Genomic DNA, 24,275 nt, shown 5'->3' with positions numbered 1-24,275 from the left:
GTGTGACAGTCAGCGCCCCATTCTGAAAACAGCGGCCTAAATAAGTCCCAGAGACATTATTTATGCCTAAGTCGTATCCATGTAGCTGCACATGACATATTAAAAGGAGAATTTATTTTCTTTTTGACTTCTGGGAGTGGTATATTCATATTGTAACTCTGTATCTATGGACCTCTACAGGTATATAACTATGCACATGTATGCACCTTGTTTCTCCTGTTAGGAGTGTCGTTCTCTCAGTCTCATTGCTGTGTTGTTTTGGTTTTTTCTTTCTTTCCTTTTTTCCATTTAAAGCTGGGGTTGGCAGTTTCGGAAAACTAGCATGAATTTGAATGTAGCATTTCTGCAGGACTCCGTCTAACCCCTCCCCTCCTCCCTCAGAGCTCCTTCCAAACAACGCCCCCCCCCCCCCCGCTCACATGCACGAGCACCGCTGACTTGCGACCATATGATGGTGACTGATTCAAAACCGGTCCTCACCAAAACATTCTCATAGTGAAAGTTAAAAACACAAACAAACATGGCTGCTGTTAGCACTCACAACTATCATGCTAACATTATCCAGTTGTACTGGTGACACGATATCAGGAGAAAAGTTATAACACATATATAATACTGTAACAGCTCTACTGTTTGTTTAACGTGTTCAGTGAAGATGTTCTTAATTCCTACAGTGTTGACAGTCAGTGAAGGCATCAGGAGAGGTGTAGAGTGTGTGAGCTGGAGAGAGGAGAGACAAGAGGAGAAGTTCTTCATTCATTCAAACATGGATTGTTGTTTTGTTGGTTGGTTGTTGCTTGTCAGAGCCCCGTGGTGAGCGCTTTTTAGACTCTGATCTGGACTACAGTCCTGAGCAAAGCACCTCATCGGGTCAGAGGGGACAGGCCCGAGGTTGAGCAAGAGGGGCAGTAAATAGAGTCAGGGGAAGCAGAGGCAGGAGACGGGGTCTCAGAGTGCACGCCGGGGAAATGTACGCTCTGCAGGAGGAGGGCAGAACGGCAGGATGGGATTTGAATGGTTTAAAATTTTGGCACCCAAAAACAGTGATTGGTTGGTGTTTTCCCAGGTTTACTCCGGCTGTAGATAGCAGCTTTTTTTTCACTCTTTTTTAGGAACACATCATGTATTGATTACCATCAGGACATAAAGATCATTTTAACCAGTATAACAAAAAGTGGATTTAAATCTGATTACCAACCCCAGCTTTAAATGAAAAACTAAAAACTGTAAATTTGTACGCAGATTACAATGTCATTGAATTTTGCTCAATAAACAGAACTGGCAAAAAAAAAAGGGATAATTTAACCACAATCTTAACTAAATACCAAATTATTCAGACTTCAGATGTGTTTGAAAAGATAAGTCAGAGTTAGTGAGCATTTCAGTCTGTCGTTGTTTTCTTAAAACAGAGTGAGACTCTGTCTTTGTGTCTACCATCTTTGCAGTGCACTGTGTGTAATCTGACAAACAGAGAGAGAGACACCGCTACATTAAGGAACAAAACACAGAACTCTCAGGAAAGCTTCTGAAATGAAAGGCAGATGTGTGTCTAACATGAGTCTGGTCCAGCTAGAGGTTTCTGCCTGTTAAAGGTGACATATCAAACTTTTTTCATCAACATATATTGGTCTAAGAGGTCCCCAAAACATGTCTTTAAAGTTTATGCTCAAAAAAACACTTTGAAATCAGATTTTGGTCTGCCTGAAAACCCTCTTCTTCAGTCCTCCTCAGAACAGTCTGTTTTCTCTCTGACCACGCCCCCTCAGGAAGTGGATGTGGCCTCAGCTGTCCAGCACGTTGATCTAATGTTTACATGTTGGCTGAATATACACGGCTGCTCAGAGATCACGTTACTTCAACCCTCTGAATCTGATCCAGAATCTGATCCTGAAGGAGAGGCGCCTGCAGCAGGACCTTTCTGAAGGATTGGTCACAGATTTAGTGTTTCTTGTTGTTTTATTTATCAGTATGTAGACGTGTGTCTTGGTACACAGCTACAAACATGTAGCTATGTGGCTATGCTAACTAGCGCTAGCACTTATCCATGAAAAATAAAAATCCTCCACTAGATCTTCAAATCTGCAGACGTGGGGAGTAAAACCGACCTTTGTGTTTATTAAGACAGCCTACAACTAGCATGCCTCCCTCCTAAGCTCCTTGTTAGCACACGTGTGCAGGTAATGAAAAACGGAGGAGGGTTCAGTATTATTTTATACAGTCTATGGGCTGAACAAGCTCCGAGCTCTGACTCCGTGACAGACCGGATATTGTTGTGACGTAACAAAAACACTGAAGTCTGAAACGGCTGGTTTCACACACATTTACAGAAAGGTGGAGAAATCAGAACAGGGGCAGAATGGATTCTTTTCATTCTCGGGGGGTTTGTAGACATGCCAGGGAAACATATTTCAGGTAGAGAACCATTAAAAAGTCCATTTTGCATGATATGTCACCTTTAAGGAACAAAACACAGAACTCTCAGGAAAGCTTCTGAAATGAAAGGCAGATGTGTGTCTAACATGAGTCTGGTCCTGCTGGAGGTTTCTGTCTGTTAAAGGAAGTTTGTCCTTGCCACTGTAAACTTGCTAAATGCTGCAAAGTGCTCTGCTCATGGTGGATTAAGATGAGATCAGACTGAGTCCTGTCTGTAAGATGGGACTGGATCTGATCCTGTCTTGATGTTGGGTCTTTGTTAATAATAGAACATAGAGAACCGTCTAGTCCTGCTAGACAGTGGCAAGGACAAACTTCCTTTAACAGACAGAAACCTCCAGCAGGACCAGACTCATGTTAGACACACATCTGCTGAGACCGTGTTGGAGAGAGGGATAGAGGGAGATAAAGAGAGAGAGAGATAGTAGTATGTATTTTGAGATAGAGTAAAATGGTAACTGGTAAGTAAATAAACAGAGTAACATGAGATAAGATCGGATTAAACTCAGTGAAAAGAAAGGCTGAGAGGTCGGTCTAGAGCAGGGGTGTCAAACTCATTTCAGTTCAGGGGCCACATACAGCCTGATCTGAAGTGGGCTGGACCAGTAAAATCAGAACATAATAACCTATAAATAACAACAAGTACATTCTGAAAATGTTCACATTTAATGAACTATCTTTCTTTTTCCATGATGAGTCTCATAGTGGGCCGAATATTTAACTCTTTAAGCCCTGAAACCTGCTGTGAACACACCAAACACACAGGTTACCCACACACCTGACACACACAGTGTAATGTTTACTGCAAAAGAACAGAGATTATAATAATGAAGAAGGTAAAGTTGATTATTTTGGACCCCTCAGCTCCATCATGAACAGTGTGCTTGCTGGACAGTGGTGTAGTGCTAGTGTTAGTAGTTAGTGGATCATCTTATAGTGCTCTAAAAAGTCTTTATGAATCGACCCCCAGAGGACACATTTGAAGTATTAGTTACTTTTATTGAAAAACTGCAGTTAATGTCTTCTCTGTCATTTTTTCACTTTGCAAAGTCATTCCGCGGGCCGGATTTGAACCTCTGGCGGGCCAGTTTTGGCCCGCGGGCCGCACGTTTGACACCCCTGGTCTAGAGTTTGATTTCCTGTCCTCAGATCTTCAGGTAGACTTCTCCACAGACGTGATAAGAGATAAAAGATGCCTCATCGTGAGTCTTTGTTCTGACTTTAACAGTCAACAGTAATCAACCTTTAAACACAGTCACAAGTGAATTTTCTGCAGGTTTAGTTCCCAGCATCCCTGCACTGACCCCACGAACAAACATAAAGGAATATTGTAAAACGTTTGAATTTTAAGAAACAGATTTTAAATGTTGAGGAGTTATTGTTAAAGCTAGTGTTGTCTCCACTGAGTTTGTCCTTAATGAAGATGTTACTTGTTGCTCATCAGGTATAAACAGTCGATCCCACAGCATCATGAATCAGTGTCATTACCTCGCGGTGTTATGAAACGATCAGCTGCTCCGCCTCCCTGTACCATGATCTGTTAATCACCCAGTGGAGCGGCAGAGTGCTGAGCAGAGGAGAGAGCTCCTGGTGCACCTGCTCCTCTGAACAGGTGCAGGTCTGCAGCGAGCATGTGCTCCAACGGGTTCAGCCTGTTTATGGTTATTTTCATTCAAATGATGGAGGCGGAGACAAAAACTATCTATGCAGGAGAGAGCAAACCCCCCGGATTACTAATGCAGAATAAAATCTATGATGCAGAGAAACTGGAACACTCTTCACAGAGAGGTGTTCTCTGTCTCATGTTTAAATGTCTCTGTGTGCAGATCTGCTACCACGCCGGCTTCGAGGCGGACCCGGACAAGAGAGACCAGCAGACCAACACGTCTGACATCGATATCCTGCAGCGCTACGTGGCCCGCTGTCTCCCCGGCCTGGAGCCAAAACCTGCTGTGGTGGAGTCTTGCCTGTACACGGTCAGTTCGCTTACACATGAGGTCAGATTAAAGACTCAGAGATTAGGAGATATCAGACATCCAAAGTGGGACACTTTGATCATGAGGAATGATGAATAAAAGGGACCTGAACGTCTCTTCAATCGACTCATACGACATCACATCACAACTCTTAATACAGTCTGAGATTACATAACACGTAGCAGGTTGTATTTCAGCTCCTCCTCCCCTTTAGCCTGTGTAAATGTGGAATCAACATCAAGTTAAAACATGTTATTCTCCCTCAACAGTCAACAGATTCTCTGAAGCAGCATGACATTTAAATGTTAGAGAAACGTCCTGGAGTACTCCGGGGATATTAAAATATTACGGGCAAATTGCTGTGACATTTAAGTTCAATCAAGTCCTCGTCTGCGAACAGTCAGTCGCTGAAATGTGTTTATACAGTATGTTTCTCTGTCCGACGTGGGCTGATTGTAACACCTTTAAAATGAACAGTCGTGTTTGTAGTGATCTAATTGGTTCATCTCTGAGCTGAATACAAACATCATTTCCTGGAGTGTTGTAGTTTCAGACGCAGAGAGCTGAGGCCTTCGTTGTCCGATCATCACCCTTTGAGATGGTTTATAACAACATTACATTCTCAGGCAGACCTTGTGTTCATAATCCCTCTTATAATCCAGATTTTTAAAGATAGCTTTAGCTTTGATTCTTTTTGCAACAAGAAGCTGAGGCGTCCATCCTTTACATCATCGTGTTGACATCACTTTCACATTTTCTTTAAAGTCAAATTCTTCAAGTTTTCACGCGACCTAAAGAATTGTTGTTAAAACCTGCAGACTGTTTCCTCGTCTCTGAATTCTTGTAGCTCATGTTTTGCAAACTGCACACCAGAGGGGTATACTACGAAGCCAGGTTTGCTGTTATCGAGGCAACTTCAGGGTTAACTCTGGATTTTCAATACTACGAAGGTGGTTCACTCCTTACCAGGGTAGATCACCATGGTTACTCATGCTGAACTCCTAACCTGCTCCGGAGCAGGTTATGCTCAAGATCAGAGGTCAGTTTGGAGAAAACTCTGCCCACTGACCAATCAGCTCGCTCGATCACAGAGCTCTGTGAGCTGATCGTGAGGGGAGGAGGGAGAAGAGACGGGAAGGACACTTTGTGAACCTGTTTGATTTTATATATAAAATACTGATGACAGTTACTGATTATCTTTCCTGACTTAAACAGAGTCTGAAGTCAGATTATTCAGATGACATCGTTTTAGGCTACTGTTTTAATTATACAACTGCCCGTATCACTTTGAATCATGTTCTCATTTGTATTAGTCCTTTAACCACAGCACTCAGTTTGATACCGTCAGGACTGCAGCTGAAATATTACATCTAAAATTTACACACATGAGACAAGATTAAATCAGAGAGAGAGATCACTGTCAGAGAACAAACAGAGTTATTATAGTCAGATATATCTAATGATTAATAAACAGAGTTATTATAGTCAGATATATCTAATGATGAATAAACAGTTATTATAGTCAGATATATCTAATGATGAATAAACAGAGTTATTATAGTCAGATATATCTAATGATTAACAAACAGAGTTATTATAGTCAGATATATCTAATGATTAATAAACAGAGTTATTATAGTCAGATATATCTAATGATCAATAAACAGAGTTATTATAGTCAGATATATCTAATGATGAATAAACAGAGTTATTATAGTCAGATATATCTAATGATGAATAAACAGAGTTATTATAGTCAGATATATCTAATGATTAATAAACAGAGTTATTATAGTCAGATATATCTAATGATGAATAAACAGAGTTATTATAGTCAGATATATCTAATGATGAATAAACAGTTATTATAGTCAGATATATCTAATGATCAATAAACAGAGTTATTATAGTCAGATATATCTGCACTAATGATGAGAAATAAGACGTCATTTGCGTATTCAAACAGTTTGTCTGATCTCTCAGTTCTTCCTTCAAGTTTCAAACTCAGCTGTGTTGAAGTTAATCTGGATTATGTGTTTAACTTTTTCATATTTTTCTAATATCAGTGCAGTGTTTGAAATTTATGTGGATGTGCTGACGGCAGACTGTCCGTGTCTGTGATTGGTCACATGTTGCCTTCTCCGCCTCGTTCATGTGAGTGCGCTTAGGGTAATTCTGGATTGACTCAACATGTTGATAATCAGCTTCCTGTGACAGATTAGCACGATTTCCTGTGTTAGGTTCAGTGAAGCCGGATCAGGAGAAGATATCTAGGATCTGCTGAACTCGTAGTATACCCCTCAGCTCTCCTCTCAAACAGAGAAAAACATCCACACCGGTGACGCCATTTTTGTCCTTCGTTAGCTTGTTGTTGCTACGCTAGTTCTTCTCCATCTGTGTTGGAACGTGTCGGCTTGTGGATAACAAAGACAACTTTTATTGGCTGTATTCGTCAGATAAATTATATTTTTGGGATAATAAATGATAATAACATTTTCCCTCTATCAGGTTGCAGGTTTTCAGATCGATATTGTGCGTCCCTTTAAAAAATAGATGTAGTCACTGTGTTTCTTTTTTTTTGTAATTTTTTTAGTGTAACAACAAGACAAAACAAATACAATCAAACAGGGGCTCAAACGTGTGAAATGAAATAAAATAAAATAGATAATATGAAAAATAAAATAAACAGATAAATAAATGAATAGAAAACCTGTGAAGAAATTTTAAATGACAAAATAAACAAAGAGAAGTGATAAAATAAATAGAAATACATTTATATACATAAAATCACATATGCACACACATGCATACGTGTGCATACACATACAAGTCACTGTGTTTCTACTGCAGATGAAAATATGAAGTCAAGAAAAGTGTTTGTATCTTAAAAATATAAATAAATGAAGTGTTCAAAAAGCTGTTTGAATGTTGATCTATAATGATTGCAAATGTTGAAACATGCACAAAACATTTTTTCAATATTTTACCTGCGATTACAGCAAATTTTAAGAAAAGTCATCTCCCATTTTCATGAATTTTTCAAATGATTTTGTTCAAGCACTTACATAACCTTTAAGCTTAGATTGTATTTACTTTAGGTGAACAAACCTCTCACAGATACACTCAGAAAAACGCCACCAGTGTGTGCACGGCAGATCAAACTCAGAAACAGGAGCGCATCATCAGCGTAGAAGTCGATCCCCCGGCTGTTAAACTGTTGATACAGTTGGAGGTGCAGAGCTGTTTGTTTTTAATTTACTGCTGGATGTGTCCGTGCTCAGGTGTTAGATTGTGTTCAGGCCATGGAGAGCTGTGTTTTTTATGTGTGTGTGTTTATGTGTGTGTGTGTGTGTGTTCTCTGCCCTCCAGCTCCACAGCGAGCAGCTTTTACCATCATCACACGCTGCGGCTGTGTGAAAGCATAATTTCTGTGACCTTGTCCAATGCCCCTGAAATCCTGACAGTCACGCTCTTTTCTCACATCACAGCGTCTGTTTGGTTCCATTAGCAGAGATTCTTTAAAGAGGACACTCAGTGAAATTACAAACGTCTCTGTGCCGAGGTGAAGAAATGTGTCTTCTGTCAGAGGTCATTATGCAATCCCAGCACAGACTCTGTAATCCAGTTAAACACATTTTTAAGCACATTTTCCACAAAGACTTTGACAGGAACAGCTCCGAGGCCACAGCACCACGAGGGCGGGAGTGTGTGTGTGTGTGTGTGTCCTTGTGAAATGTTCCCAGGACTATCTGCAATTGTTCCATTCACTGTTCATGACTTCATAAAGAGGACAGAGGAGGCAGGGAGCAGAGAGGCTGCAGATCTCTTGACTTAATGTGCAAAGTGTGCTTGTATCTGAACATCAGAGTCAGAGTCAGAAAACACAAATCATCTGTTTGAACTGTTTATTCTGAAACTCTCTGCTGATGTTTGTAAGAGTTATTCAGTAAGACTAACTTCAATGCAGTAGTTCCTACCTGTCAAATGAAAACCAAACATCTTTAACACTGTTACTTATCAGTCTAACTATTCTGACATGTTGTCGCTGAGTTACTGAGGAGTGAGCCATCCTAATCAGAATCAGAATCAGAATCAGCTTTATTCGCCAAGTATGCTTGAACACACAAGGAATTTGACTTTAGTAAACTGTGCTCTCTTTGTACAAGGCATAAGAATAAGAATAAGAATAAGAACTACAATAAAAAATAAAATAAAAATATAATAACAATAACCTTAGCTATAAATACAAGAAACAACAAATAGGCATGACTAATATGTACAGGCTAAAAAGATAAAAAGATAAAGTGCAGTGGTGAGTTGCAGAGGTAGTTTTACATTATAAAATAGTAGTTAAATAATACAAAAAATAGAAATATGGAATTCTGCTTGAGAATTGTTGCATTGTGTATCTACATGTATATTTACAGAGAGTATTTATCTGACAGGTATGACACTGTTATGGTTTAGTGTTCATCAGAGTGACAGCCTGGGGGAAGAAACTGTTCTTATGGCGGGTTGTTTTGGCGCACAGTGATCTGTAGCGCCTGCCGGAGGGGAGGAGTTTAAAGAATTTGTGTCCAGGGTGTGAGGGGTCAGCGGTGATGCTACCTGCCCGTTTCCTGGCCCGGGACCGGTACAAGTCCTGGATGGGGGGTCAGGTCGACACCGATGATTTTTTCTGCAGTCCTTATAGTCCGTTGCAGTCTGTGTTTGTCTAGTTTGGTTGCAGAGCCAAACCAGACAGTGATGGAGGTACACAGAACAGACTGGATGATGGAGGTGTAGAACATGATCAGCAGCTCCTGGGGCAGGTTGAACTTCATGAGCTGACACAGGAAGTACATCCTCTGCTGGGCCTTTTTTCTGATTGTGTCTATGTGGGAGGTCCACCTCAGGTCCCGGGAAATAGTGGATCCCAGGAACCTGAAAGAGTCCACAGTAGACACAGTGCTGTTCAGGATGGTGAGGGGGGGTGGGGGGGTGGAGGGGGGCTTCTCCTGAAGTCCACTGTCATCTCTACCGTCTTGAGCGGGTTCAGCTTCATCCATCCTTACTATCTTAGCTGAGAGCTGCACATGCCCAGTACTGACCAGGAAATGAAAGGTAAACAAAACCTAGGAAAATGGCAGCCATCAATATGTCCAAAACATCTAAAGTTTGGGGCATTTCAGCCTCAGTGCTGAAAAAAAAGAGCTCCTGCCAAATTTGTGAGTCGTCCTCTCTCATCATGGAAGCATACTGTTGATGCACGAGCATTTGAAGAGAAGGCCCGCTGCACGTGTTTCTTTTAAACAACATTCATAAACGTTCATTATTTTGAAGTAAAAAATGTATTGTGTAGCTTATCAGATCTTTCATTTAATTTTGAGCTTTCAGAATTCAATTCTAGTTTTTTAGAAATACATTTATTGTCCCTAAATCTAAATATCATCAGAATAATTAAGGTTATATAATTATCACTGGAAGCAGTGAGATCTGAATTAATAAAATATCTAGACCATGAAGCACAACGCAAAAATTAAAAAAAAGTCTCAACTTGATTTTTACTAAATTTACTTTAAGCCAATCCACTTTATTTATAGAGCACATTTTACCAAACAGTAACATTTACCAAAGTGCTGCACAGTAAGATAAAACAGCAGAAATAAATCATTAATATAAATGAAATATAAAGTCACAGAAGAACACTGCTGACTAAATAAAAACATATAGAACAAATAAACAAATAAAACACAAAAAAAGAATAAAACAAAATCAACATAAAATCACAGAAAAGACACAACGCTCATGCTGCTTTAAGAACAGGAGTACAACTTCTAAACAAGAGTTTTAAATATGCATCAAAAATGATCAAATACATATATAAATAAAATAATTAAGATGTGTAAAAACATTGATTTAACCACAGAGATCCAGAATAAAATAATAGATCAGTGAGAAATGATCTGCAGATTTATTTTATTTAAATTAGTATTGAACAGATTTAGGAAGTGAAAATGTTTGATTTCAATTATAACGACTCGAAAAGCAACTTTTGATTCAACGACAGCTGTCACCATCATCATTTGAAAGCAATAAACCAACCACAAGTTGTATGAACAAATGTTCAACGACGGTCTGGATCCTTTATTTTATTTTTCTCATCATGCTGAGTGTTCACTGATCATATTCTGCTTTTCTGTTTTGCAGCTAACACCCGACCGTCACTTTGTGATGGACTGTCACCCGACCTACAACAACATTGTGATCGGAGCAGGATTCTCAGGTAACAACTTACAATAAATCACATTACAACACACCTTTAACCACAGCAGCTCGCCTCCTCACAGACTCACCCTTGTATTAACCCTCAGAGTGGAAGTAAACAAGTCATTAATGGAGGTCAGCATCTAAATGATGGTTACTTAACTTCCCTCACTATCAGAAGCTGTAACCTAGTAACAGCTGAACCCAGCTCTCCTCCTGCTGAGAGAGTAAACCATGATACAGAGGCGGCGTCAGATCTGTTATATAAAACAGACTCAGAGATACGAGCCTCAGAACTCATGCATTATTATGATCTGTCACATTTCTGAGTCATTTACTGTAAAAACACTGAAAGTAGAATCATATTCAAACAGCACTGTGACCTGTGGATGAAGGACAAGCTGCAGATTAAATATCATCACAGTTGCTGTTCTAAACCTGATTTCTAGACCCAACATCAAGACCGGATAGCAAGAGGCAAGGACAAACTTCTTTTAAAGGTGACATATCACACTCTTTTCATCAATATATATTGGTCTAAGAGGTCCCCAAAACATGTCTTTAAAGTTTATGCTCAAAAAAACACTTTGAAATCAGATTTTGGTCTGCCTGAAGAACCCTCTTCTTCAGTCCTCCTCAGAACACTCTGTTTTCTCTCTGACCACGCCCCCTCAGGAAGTGGATGTGCCTCGGCTCTCCAGCACGTTGATCTAATGTTTACATGTTGGCTGAATATACACGGCTGCTCAGAGATCACGTTACTTCAACCCTCTGAATCTGATCCAGAATCTGATCCTGACGGAGAGGCGCCTGCAGCAGGACCTTTCTGAAGGATTGGTCACAGATTTAGTGTTTCTTGTTGTTTTATTTATCAGTATGTAGACGTGTGTCTTGGTACACAGCTACCAACATGTAGCTATGTGGCTATGCTAACTAGCGCTAGCACTTTTCCATGATAAATAAAAATCATCCACTAGATCTTCAAATCTGCAGACGTGGGGAGTAAAACCGACCTCTGCCAGAAAGGCAGCAGGACCTTTCTGAAGGATTGGTCACAGATTCTGTGTTTCTTGTTGTTTTATTTGTCAGTATGTCGACGTGTGTCTTGGTACACAGCTACAGCTACGACATGTAGCTATGCAGCTATGCTAAGTAGCGCTCGCACTTATCCATGATAAATAAAAATCATCCACTAGATCTTCAAATCTGCAGACGTGGGGAGTCAAACCGACCTTTGTGTTTATTAAGACAGCCTACAACTAGCATGCCTCCCTCCTAAGCTCCTTGTTAGCACACATGTGTGCAGGGAATGAAAAACAGAGGAGGAGTTGAGTTGTATTTTATACAGTCTATGGGCTGAACAAGCTCCGAGCTCTGACTTCCTGTTACAGACCGGATATTGTTGTGACGTAACAAAAACACTGAAGTCTGAAACGGCTGGTTTCACACACATTTACAGAAAGGTGGAGAAATCAGAACAGGGGCAGAATGGATTCTTTTCATTCTCGGGGGGTTTGTAGACATGCCAGGGAAACATATTTCAGGTAGAGAACCATTAAAAAGTCCATTTTGCATGATATGTCACCTTTAACAGGCAGAAACCTCCAGCAGGACCAGACTCATGTTAGACACACATCTGCTGAGACCGTGTTGGAGAGAGGGATAGAGAGAGATGAAGAGAGAGAGAGATGAAAGTGGGGAGACAGATAGTAGTAGATGTAGCAGCTGGAGTCTGGCACGTCCACAGCAGCAGAGATCCAAAGGAACCTACGAGACAAGGGAGCTCAGGGACTCCAGAAAGGTCTATGGTTAGTAACTTTAATGGAAGTGAAAGAGCTGAGGGTCGATAGTTACAGATTTCTGATGTCTTTAAAAGAGAAATCCAATATTTCGTTTGGACTTCACTTGTTTCTTCATCAGTTAAAAACTTTGCTGCTCGGTCCCTTCGCCGTAGTTAAGCTAATGTAGCGTGGCCTCTGTGTCTCCTGGAGCTCGTTAAGCTGCAGCAGCACAGGTGTCACATGCAGGTTGTGCAGAACATAATGTCCCTGCCCCTTCATGAGGAGACACTTGGTGACCAGCGGCTCCGTGCCCTGCTCGGTTGAGTCTGGTGGCTCTGAAATAATCTATGGATACATAAAGTCCTCTTAAACACAAGCAGTAAAATGTCATATATCAGTGAAGCATTAGTCTTAGGTCATCACAGCTCAACCTCAGGAGGCTGCTTAATAAAGGCTGCTGAGATATTTGGAGTTACCCATGAATCCTAGAGATGAAACAAAGATCTCTCTCACTTCTTGAGGAATGTTGGCTCGTGCTCCTCATTTGGCTGTTATCTCACTTTCACCCTTTAAAAGGCAGAAAGCCACGAGGAGCGTCTTAAAAACCATAACACAACCAGCCTCTGTGTTTTGAAGCCGGTGGAGTCGGGTGGAAAATATTGATGTCTAAATGAAAATGTCAGCGGCTCGACAAGACAAAGAGCAGAGAGGAGTGTATCTGGCACCTCGTACACCAGATGTGTGCTGATGAGAGCCAGCACCGAAACAGCAGCGGCAGCAGCTCAATGAATCAGCACCGCTTGTTCCCCGCTCACCCAGGAGGAGCTCAGAGCCAAGCAGCCAAGAGGAGTCAGACAGGAAGAGCTCCAGAGCACCGTGCTTGAGACTCTGAGGGTCAAAAGAACGAGAGCATAGAGTATGAGGAGGGAGGGAGGGAGGGAGAGGAGGAGAGCCTGTTAGCATCAGCCTGATGAAGAATCAGAGCTTCTCTCTGAAACAGGTCTTCATCTCAGAGAGGATGAGTGTGAAAAACTCTCCTCTTACTGTTTTATTCTCAATCAGCTTTGAATGTATCAGCCTGTTTCCTGCTCTCAGCTGATTCTCATGAATCCAGAGATTACGTAGGACGTAATATGATATCATGCCATATCGAACCACAGGACACCTACGACAGGGATTCCAAAACACGACCTCTATTGGGTGTCTTAAAAAACATGCACACCGTTCTGCAGTGTCAGCAAAGTAGGACCAGTTTTATAAAAAGAATTTGAGTCGCCAAACGTCATATCTACTATAACAAAGACGTGAAAGGATGAGGAGTCATGCCTCACCCTTGGTTTGACCTTCATCAATGATTGGCCGCCACCACATTAGAAATTTGTAAGTTGCAGAATCACACTTGTTTGCAAAGAACGTGTCTGAGACAAGCGGCAACCTCCGGTCTTAAAATATGAAAGCCCATGCAGAAGTGCTAAAAACTGCAGTTCCTCTAGCGTCCACTAGAGGCTGGCTGCAGGAAACAGGAAACCAAATACACACCCATTCAAAGAAACGATCTTTAAAATAAACATGTTTACAGCCTGGTTCAAAAAACAGTTTAGGTCTGAATTGCTCATTTGTCTCTCAGCACACACTGTACGAGGTGAATTTATTATAACTCGTTATTTTTGAAGATATTAAAGTTACAAGTTTTGCCCAAATAAGGGCGTGGCTGACTTGATTGACAGGCGGGAACACTGTAGCTGTTAGGGAGGAGGCTAAAGACCTGCCTCTGCTCCTCACACTAGCTCCACAGAAGTTAGGTTGAGTTCAGCATTTCCAATACGGCGCCCGTCGACGATCGGCTTCAGGAACAGACGGGTGACGTCATGGAGACTACTTCAATTTTTATACAGGTCACGGTCTGAGAGCGTCTTTTAGTTTATATTGATGCATGTATGTGTCTGAAAAAGTTTGGGAGCTACTGCCTCAGTATAACGTACGATAACAATACCGTAGAATACGACCAATTGGATGCTACAAGAAACAACATGATTTCTAACGTTACTGTGCAATATGTAATAAATCAAAGTTAGTCAAAGTCGATGCAAATTAAAGTTGATTTTAGTAACTGATATAACGTCCATCTGAAGCAGAATCCTTAGAAGTTAAAGCTTGAACAGAAGGACGGCCTCGTGTTCCTCATTCAGAGTACAGAGAGAATAGTTTCCTCTCTGTTGAGCATCCATTGAGTCGGACCGCACCTCCGAAACCATCCCCGTATTCTGAGGACAAAGATCCTTAACTTTTAATGAGATGCTCCTGCTCATTGTGAGGGTGAGAGCGTCTCTGCTCGGGGTCCGCTCTCGTGTTCTTCTCTAATTAACACGGCTGAAGCCCCCAGAAGGCCGGCTCCACCTCTCCTCTCCTTCACTTACCTTCACCGTCTCCTGGCACTTTTCCATCTCCTCCTGCACTCGTGTCCTTTACCTAATTATATCAGTAATTAATATCCCGCTCACAATGCTTCCAGAGGAGCTCCACGGGAGAAAGGGCTGAAGGACCCAAATGCACAATACAGAGACGAGCAGCATGTGAACTGGTTAGCTATTCTTAGAGAGGAAACTCACTTTAGTTCTGGGCTTTCGCATGAACCCACGAGAGCAGCGTAGAGCAGAGTAAGGATGTGTAACCTCACTTCAACATTTCAGAGTGAAACACGGTTTAAAGATGGAGCCTGAGATCCAATACTATCCTCCAGCATGATAGCATTTCATAGTTTGATCCATGTCCCATTTGTTCACATGGAGGAGGCGGGGTTTATGACCTACACTGCATACAGTCAGCAGGGGGAGCTCTGAATCTCTTTGCTTCACGGTGTGACCGCTTGTGGCGTCCATTTTAACCACATCCTGGATAAACATGGACGTAGTCTCCGTGACGTCACCCGTCTGTTCTTGAGCGCTGTTTTGAAGGCGATCGTCGGCCATATTGGAAATGCTAAACTCAACCAAATTTCTGTGGAGCCTTTAGCTTCCTCGCTAACAGCTACAGTGTTCCCGCCTGTCAATCAAGTCAGCCACGCCCTTATTTGGGCAAAACTCATAAGTTTAATATCTTCAAGAATAACAAGTTGTAATAAATTCACCCCTCGTACAGTGTGTGCTGTTAGAGAAATGAGCTCTTCAGACTAAACAGTTTTTTGAACCAGGCTGTAAACATGTTTATTTCTGCTGTAAAGATCGTCTCTTTGAATGGGTGTGTATGTGGTTTCCTGTGTTTCTGCAGCCAGCCTCTAGTGGACACTCGAGGAACTGCAGTTTTTAACACTTTTGCATGGGCTTTCATATTTTAAGACCCTAGGTTGCCGCTTGTCTCAGACACGTTCTTTGCAAACAAGTTGTTGGATGGTTGAGCAGTGATTCTGTCACTTCCAAATCACTAGTGTGTGTGGCCGATCGTTGATGAAGGTCAAACCAAGGGCAAGACTCTTCATCCTTTCAAGTCTTTGTTATAGTAGATATGACGTTTAGTGTCTCAGCCTCACATTTACCTTATAGTCTTTTATAAAACTGGTCCTACTTTGCTGACACTACAGGACTGTGTGCATGTTTTTAAGACACCCCCCCATTATAATTCAGGTGGGTTCTGGTGTTTCTGCAGCCAGTCTCCAGTGGACACTCAAGGAACTGCAGTTTATAACACTACGCCATTAGCTTCTTATTTTAAGACTGGAGGTTGCTGCTTGATTATGACATACAGTCTTTGTTTGTGAGATATGTAGAATCACACACGTATACTCAGCTACACAAAGCATAGACTGAGGTGTGACTTTCCCCATTTAATATAAATCTGCTCCTGTTGTTGTTTTAAATGTTTATTAACAGTCAGTGCAGGACATCACTTGTTTATTTCTAAAGAGGTGTCATGAAGCCTAAAGATGACGGTCGCCATATTGGAAATGCTATCCTAACTCAACCCAACCTGAACTTCAATCGATTTAGAAACAGAGAGGTGTAGGTGAGGTGAGGTTAAGCCTCCCGGCTTAAAGGTGACATATCATGCAAAATGGACTTTTTAATGGTTCTCTACCTGAAATATGTGTCCCTGTCTACAAACCCCCGAGAATGAAAAGAATCCATTCTGCCCCTGTTCTGATTTCTCCACCTTTCTGTAAATGTGTGTGAAACGAGCCGTTTCAGACTTCAGTGTTTTTGTTACGTAACAACAATATCCGGTCTGTCACGGAGTCAGAGCTCGAAGCTTGTTCAGCCCATAGACTGTATAAAATAATACTGAACCCTTCCTCCGTTTTTCATTCCCTGCACACGTGTGCTAACAAGGAGCTTAGGAGGGAGGCATGCTAGTTGTAGGCTGTCTTAATAAACACAGAGGTCGGTTTGACTCCCCACGTCTGCAGATTTGAAGATCTAGTGGATGATTTTTATTTACCATGGATAAGTGCTAGCGCTAGTTAGCATTGCTACATAGCTACATGTCGTAGCTGTAGCTGTGTACCAAGACACACGTCGACATACTGACAAATAAAACAACAAGAAACACTAAATCTGTGACCAATCCTTCAGAAAGGTCCTGCTGCCTTTCTGGCAGAGGTCGGTTTTACTCCCCACGTCTGCAGATTTGAAGATCTAGTGGATGATTTTTATTTGTCATGGATAAGTGCTAGCGCTAATTAGCATAGCCACATAGCTACATGTTCATAGCTGTAGCTGTAGCTGTGTACCAAGACAAATGTCGACATACTGATAAATAAAACAACAAGAAACACTAAATCTGTGACCAATCCTTCAGAAAGGTCCTGCTGCAGGCGCCTCTCCGTCAGGGTCAGATTCTGGATCAGATTCAGAGGGTTGAAGTAACGTGATCTCTGAGCAGCCGTGTATATTCAGCCAACATGTAAACATTAGATCAACGTGCTGGAGAGCCGAGGCACATCCACTTCCTGAGGGGGCGTGGTCAGAGAGAAAACAGAGTGTTCTGAGGAGGACTGAAGAAGAGGGTTTTTCAGGCAGACCAAAATCTGATTTCAAAGTGTTTTTTTGAGCATAAACTTTAAAGACATGTTTTGGGGACCTCTTAGACCAATATATATTGATGAAAAAAGCGTGATATGTCACCTTTGACCATTAGAACACCTACCTGTCAATCAACTTGCAACTAGGGATGTAAGGATATATCACAAGACTGTGAAAAATCAATACAAATAAGGGTGGATTAAAATCGATTCAACAGCATTTGTATTGTGATGTTATTTTTAAACGGTACAAGGCGCTATCTGCATTTCACTCCGCTGCATGTTCAGCATCATGAAGTCTCTTGCGCTGCTCTCTCGTCACTCTCTGAGTGGAGCGTAACAGACATGGCGGCAGCAGGTGAAGACCGAGCAGGTCAGGATGCACCTTTGTGTTTACAGTCTGAGGTACGGCAGCATTTTGTCTTTCCCTGATATTCCTGAAGAAAAACATGTCAATTCCGTCGTATCGTGAACCAAAAATTGGGATTCGAATTGAATCGTGGGTTGAGTGTATCCTTACATTCCTACTTATAACCCACAATGATGCAAAACTTTAAGCTTCAGCATAATCACGAGGGATGAGCTGGGGTTAGGGTTTGTCATAGCAGTTAGAGTGTAGTAAACACGTTGATTTCTGCAGTAAAAATGGATGTTTGAATACGGGGTCTGGCAGGAATGTCTCTGCTTTTGGTGCCAACCTCTAGTGGACACTTGAGGAACTGCAGTTTTTTGCACTAGCTTCATTTTGTGACAAAGATCCTGAAAGTAAAGGTTTTGGAATGCAGTTCACATTTTATTTTAGAGATGAAATGCAGTAAAAGTACACTGCTCAAAAATAAAAGGGAACACTTAAAAATGACAATGTAACCCCAAATCAATCACACTTCTGTAATATCAACCTGTCCAGTTAGGAAGCAACACTGCTTGTGAATCAATTTCACCTGCTGTTGTGCAAATGGAACAGACAACAGGTGGAAATGAGAGGCAATTAGCAAGACAACCCCTATAAAAGGAATGGCTCTGCAGGTGGAGGCCACAGACCATTTCCCTGTCCTCATCCTTTCTGCCTGATTTTTGGTCACTTTTGCATTTTACCAGTGCCCTCACTACTAGAGGAAGCATGCGGCGGTGTCTGCAACCCACAGAAGTTGCTCAGGTAGTGCAGCTCATCCAGGGTGGCACATCAATGCACGCTGTGGCAAGAAGGTTTGCTGTGTCTCCCAGCACAGTGTCAAGAGCATGGAGGAGATACCAGGAGACAGGCCAGTACACCAGGAGACATGAACGGGGCCGTAGGAAGACAACAACCCAGCAGCAGGACCGCTATCTGCTCGTTTGTGCAAGGAGTAACAGGAGGAGCACTAATGTGCATGTTTCTGCTCAAACTGTGAGAAACAGACTCCATGAGGGTGGTATGAGGGCCAGACATCCACAAGTGGGGTCTGTGCTCACAGCCCAAAACTGTGCATGCAGATTGGCATTTGCCAGAGAACACCAGGATTGGCAGGTTTGCCATTGGCGCCCTGTGCTCTTCACAGGTGAGAGCAGGTTCACACTGAGCACATGTGACAGACGTGACAGAGTCTGGAGACGCCATGGAGAACGTTCTGCTGCCTGCAACATCCTCCAGCATGACCGGTTTGGTGGTGGGTCAGTGATGGTTTGGGGAGGCATATCCTTGGATGGCCGCACAGACCTCCATGTGCTAGCCAGAGGTACCCTGACTGCGATTAGGTACCAGGATGAGATCCTCAGACCCATTGTAAGACCATATGCTGGTGCAGTGGGTCCTGGGTTCCTTCTGATGCATGACGATGCCCGACCTCATGTGGCTGGAGTCAGCAGTTACTGCATGATGAAGGCATTGATGTTATGGACTGGCCTGCCCGTTCCCCAGACCTGAATCCAATAGAGCACCCCTGGGGCATCATTTCGTTTGCACAGACTGTCCAGGAGTTGATTGATGCCCTGATCCAGGTCTGGGAGGAGATCCCTCAGGAGAACATCCGTCGTCTCATCAGGTGCATGTCCAGACGTTGTAGGGAGTGTATACAGGCACGTGGAGGCCACACACACTACTGAGCCTCATTTTGAATTGTCTTGAGGAATTTCCACAGAAGTTGGATCAGCCTGTTTAGTCTTTGATTTTGAGTATGATTCTGAATCCAGACCTCCATGGGTTAATGATTTTGATTTCCATTGATCATTTTTATGTTATTTGGTTCTCAACAAATTCCACTTTGTAATGAATAAAGATTTTCAACTGGAATATTTCATTAATGGAGATCTAGGATGGGTTGTTTAAGTGTTCCCTTTATTTTTTTTGAGCAGTGTAGAATTTGACAGACTCAGAGTACAAACACTCAGAGTCTTGAGCTGTGGTTCAGTCATGGAGCTCTGCAGGGATCATGAATATGAACAGATATAAATCTTTAAAGAGTTTAGTCCAGTGATTCCTGAGCGTGCAGGATCCTCTGTCCGTCTCTGAGTTTGTGAAGGTGAGTTAACAGCAGACAGGAAGCTTTAAAGTATAAAGATATGAGATCCAGCGAGCAGCTCGAGGCCACGCTGCAGAACTTCTGTTTCCTTCTACAGGAAATAAATGTGTTGCCTTCCTCGTCGTCCTTCACCGCGTGCGTTTGTCATCAAAGCCCGACACGAGTGCTTTAAAGCGAGTACTCGGATGTTGCCATGGCTACAAAGTCACCCCGTGGGCTCGGCCATCTATGGAGCGTTCTCTTTCTCCGTCTCTCTTTAGCGAGAGCGAGAACTCACGTGGACGAGCTGTCAGAGCCGAGCTTTTCCCGACTTCAAAGGCGGGCAGGATCCGCGGGAGCTCAGAGACCTTTGTCAGATGGCAACGTGCTGCATTCCTCCAGCCATGTTGACATTCACCGTTCGCCTCGCAGACCCCCGGCAACAAGGGCCATCAGCCTGCAGCGGTTTAATACAGAGCGCTCTGTTCTGAGTGTCAGGGCTGAACACATGATGCCAGGGAGGAGAACAAAGCTCCCTGAGTTCAGCTTCTGATCCCAGATTAGTGAAGAGAAAGACATCACGACACATTCACTCTCCTCGTATTTACACGTCTCAGTTACAAAGTGAACAGACAGACAGATACTTTTACAGAGACAGGAGCTCAGCAGGTCGGCGTCCGCCATGTTGGTTTCATGGTGAGAGAGGACGAGGGAAAGAACAAAATATTATGTTTTATGTAGCACATGGAAAAATGACACACCTTGTTTTAAACACAGTAAGGGCCCGATCTACTAAAGGTTTGCGTGTATAAAAACACGTACAAACTTGATAGCGCGTGCAAAGCAGATGTACTAACCAGGAGCACCGAGGATTGCGTCTGTCAAATGAGCAAAATAGCACTCGCTCTCCATTTAGCGTGTTTGCCTTCATGAATATGCAGAATACATGTAGATCATCAGGACGCGCAAAATACTGGGAGGAGGAGATGTAAATGTGATCATTTAGCACACGCAATGTGATTTATCAAACCTGAAGCAGATAGCGAGCGCTGTTTTTGCGTCTCTATTTAGCACGTTTGAAAGGCAGGTGCAAACTGCAAACACACAGTTATGTCATTTTGAAGTCAATCACATGGACATGAAGTCTAACAAACCAAGAGAACAACACAAATAAATAAATAAAACACAAATTCAAAGCAGTTCAGCACCACGGATAGCGACCGCATCATTTTGACACCCAGTTTAACTTTTTCATATAATGAGAGCACAGTAGGTCACTGTATCAACAGATATAAAGTTTAGTCAAATTGGCACAGCGGCCCACATGTTCACATACAAACAAAAAATCAGTATGAACTCGGCCTACTCACTACTGTCTGGACGAGCCTTAAGCTCCGCGGACTTGCCCACGATGCACTGTATGTCCATTTTCTTTGATCTGTCATTCTCAATAAATATCATGACATGTCCACTCAGTCTATTCTGTCCCACCGTGCTCATCAAGGGGTTTTTAGTTAGTTTTAACTTGGAGAATGAACGCTCAGAAGGTGCAATGTTGACGGAAGGAGTAAAAAATAAAAGCAGGGACAGGCCTCATCAAATTGCTCTCTAAACTCCATCAAAACACTGATTGTGTTTTGGAGTAGAGTAGATGCGTTTATTTCATCGGCAGATCTTCTGTTTTTTTCTCACAGCATTCACCTTTGCTGGAGTTCACTGATGTGTTCATTTCCCTCCTCCACAAAGACCTCCAACTCCATGTCTTCAAACGTAATTTATCGCTTAAAGCTAGGGTTGGTAGTCTCGGAAAACCAGCATGAATTTGAATGTAGCATTTCCTCAGGACTCCGTCTAACCCCTCCCCTCCTCCCCTCGGAGCTCCTCCAAAACGACGACCCCCCCCCCCCCCCGCTCACATGCACGAGCGCCGCTGATTCTCGACCATATGATGGTGACTGATTCAAAACCGGTCCTCACCAAAACATTCTCATAGTGAAAGTTAAAAACATAAACAAACATGGCTGCTGTTAGTACTCACAACTGTCATTCTAGCATTATCCAGTTGTACTGGTGACACGATATCAGGAGAAAAGTTATAACACATATATAATACTGTAACAACTCTGATGTTTGTTAAACGTGTTCAGTGTAGATGTTCTTAATTCCTACAGTGTTGACGGTCAGTGAAGGCATCAGGAGAGGTGTAGAGTGTGTGAGCTGGAGAGAGGAGAGACAAGAGGAGAAGTTCTTCATTCATTCAAACATTGATTGTTGTTTTGTTGGTTGGCGTGATAACGGCCAACAGTGAACGGTTATTAAAGATCAACGTGTTCACCAATCGGCTCGTCATCACTACAGCGTCCGGACGGATGCTATAATACATATATATTTTCTGTACTTACTGAACATCATTAATTATTCTGCTTGTTGGTGAGAGCTTTTTAGACTCTGATCCGGACTACAGTCCTGAGCAAAGCACCTCATCAGGTCAGAGGGAAGGGGAAGTAGAGGCAGGAGACGGGGACTCGGAGGAGTGAACGCCGGGGAAATGTACGCGCAGGAGGAGGGCAGAACGGCTGGACGGGATTTGATTGGTTTAAAACTTGGGGAGCCAAAAAACGGTGATTGGTTGGTGTTTTCCCAGGTTTACTCCGGCTGTAGATAGCAGCTTTTCTTCACTCTTTTTTAAGAACACATTATGTATTGATTACCATCAGGACATAAAGATCATTTTAACCAGTATAACAAAAAGTGGATCTAAATCTGACTACCAACCCCAGCTTTAAGACCACTCTGTTCTCTCAAACTCTCCATGGTGACAGCCGATAGCACACGCAAAATCCTCATTAAAGGGCGGTACGCATCACTGTTGCACTTGTTATCATTTGCGCACGCAGTCATAGTAGATCACCCGCAACACGCCCAGAAATAACACGTGCAAAATTAATATTTGCACACGCAAATTAGCGCTCGTTATTTGGGATCTTAGTAGATCAGGCCCAGAGTGAAGAACACGCCTGTATGTATCTCTCTCTCTTATTAAAGCTCCTGCAGCGTCTTTGCGTCCCCGTGCAGGCCTCGCTCTCTCTCCCATTAGAACATTGATTTCCCGACACGGTGTGATGACCTCCTCTGCTCACTGCATCGACCTCTCTTCTCTTCCTCAGGTCACGGCTTCAAGTTTGGACCAATCATCGGGAAGCTCCTGAGCCAGCTGAGCCTGGGAGAGGTGCCATCCTACGACCTTTCACCTTTCAGAATCAGACGCTTCCACAACCAGACCAAGTCCGCGTTATAGATCCAGAATCCTGAGACGTCTTCATTCAGTCTGACTCTGGTGTCACATCATGTTGTCTCTGCTTCCTGCTGTGTCTGATTGACAGTTTAACTCCTCAGGTGTCCTCTCACCTTCAGCGTGTGCGTATGAGATGACGTAAAGTCGGCTTTAAGCAGCTGTTTGAAATCTTTAAGGTTCAGATTCTCTCCAGTGATCTCTTGTCTTGTCTCTGTCTGCTCCCTGATCTCTCCCTATATTGAAAAATTTCTTCATTTTATGATTCAGTCAGATTATAAATGATTTAAACCTTTGATTAGCACGTGTAAGATTCTATTTTTTAATGAAACTAAAGAAATGTACATAAAATAATGCTTTTACATGATGTTTGGTACAAAACCAAAATAAATAATCAAACATGAAGTCAGCTGTGATCTGTATCTCTCTTATTTCCAGTAAAAAATGAATAAAATGCATTATCTGTGAAATATTGAAATATGTCATCACATTGAAGGTTAAAAAGTTGCACACATACAGAAAACTATCCTACGTTTGTGTCTGAAAATAGACGATCACACAGTCTTTGACACACAAGCACAACTTCCATGTAAGCCTTATAAAATTAAACATGATTATTATTTAAATTTGAGATGCTTGTTGCAGCAGCAGATTGTTTGTGTTTGGGGTTCTGACATCACTCTGCAGATTTATTTACATGCAGAAACTTGAGGACTGATCAATCAATCAATCAATCAATCAATCTTTATTTGTATAGCGCCAAATCACAACAAACGTTATCTCAGGACTCTTTTACAAACAGAGCAGGTCTAGACCACTCTATGTCAAATTATGAACAGAGACCCAACACCAAGACAGGATAAGACTCAGTCTGACCCCACCTTAATCCACCATGAGCATTGCACCTCACAGTATTTAGCTAGTTACAGTGGAGAGGACAAACTTCCTTTAACAGGCAGAAACCTCAGGCAGAACCAGACTCATGTTAGACAGCCATCATGCCTCGACCGAGTTGGGTCTGGAAAGACAGATAGAGGGGAGTAAGAGAGAGAGGTG

The 24,275-nt window shown here is 42.4% G+C and overlaps 1 protein-coding gene across 1 annotated transcript in view; it reads left to right on the top strand.

The window, feature by feature from the left end:
- pipox (pipecolic acid oxidase) overlaps window positions 1-23,539 on the top strand; it is an 82,716-nt gene extending 59,177 nt beyond the window's left edge. The window contains exons 6-8 of the mRNA XM_034701667.1: window positions 4,260-4,409; window positions 10,599-10,674; window positions 23,095-23,539. Coding sequence (XP_034557558.1) covers window positions 4,260-4,409; window positions 10,599-10,674; window positions 23,095-23,225 — 357 coding nt within the window. The 3' untranslated portion in view covers window positions 23,226-23,539. The remainder of the gene's footprint in view (window positions 1-4,259; window positions 4,410-10,598; window positions 10,675-23,094) is intronic.
- Window positions 23,540-24,275: the final 736 nt, after the last annotated feature.

The sequence above is a fragment of the Notolabrus celidotus genome, chromosome 14, assembly GCF_009762535.1.
Source record: "Notolabrus celidotus isolate fNotCel1 chromosome 14, fNotCel1.pri, whole genome shotgun sequence".
NCBI classification, from domain to species: domain Eukaryota; kingdom Metazoa; phylum Chordata; class Actinopteri; order Labriformes; family Labridae; genus Notolabrus; species Notolabrus celidotus.
This window is presented reverse-complemented; position numbering and strand designations above follow the sequence as displayed.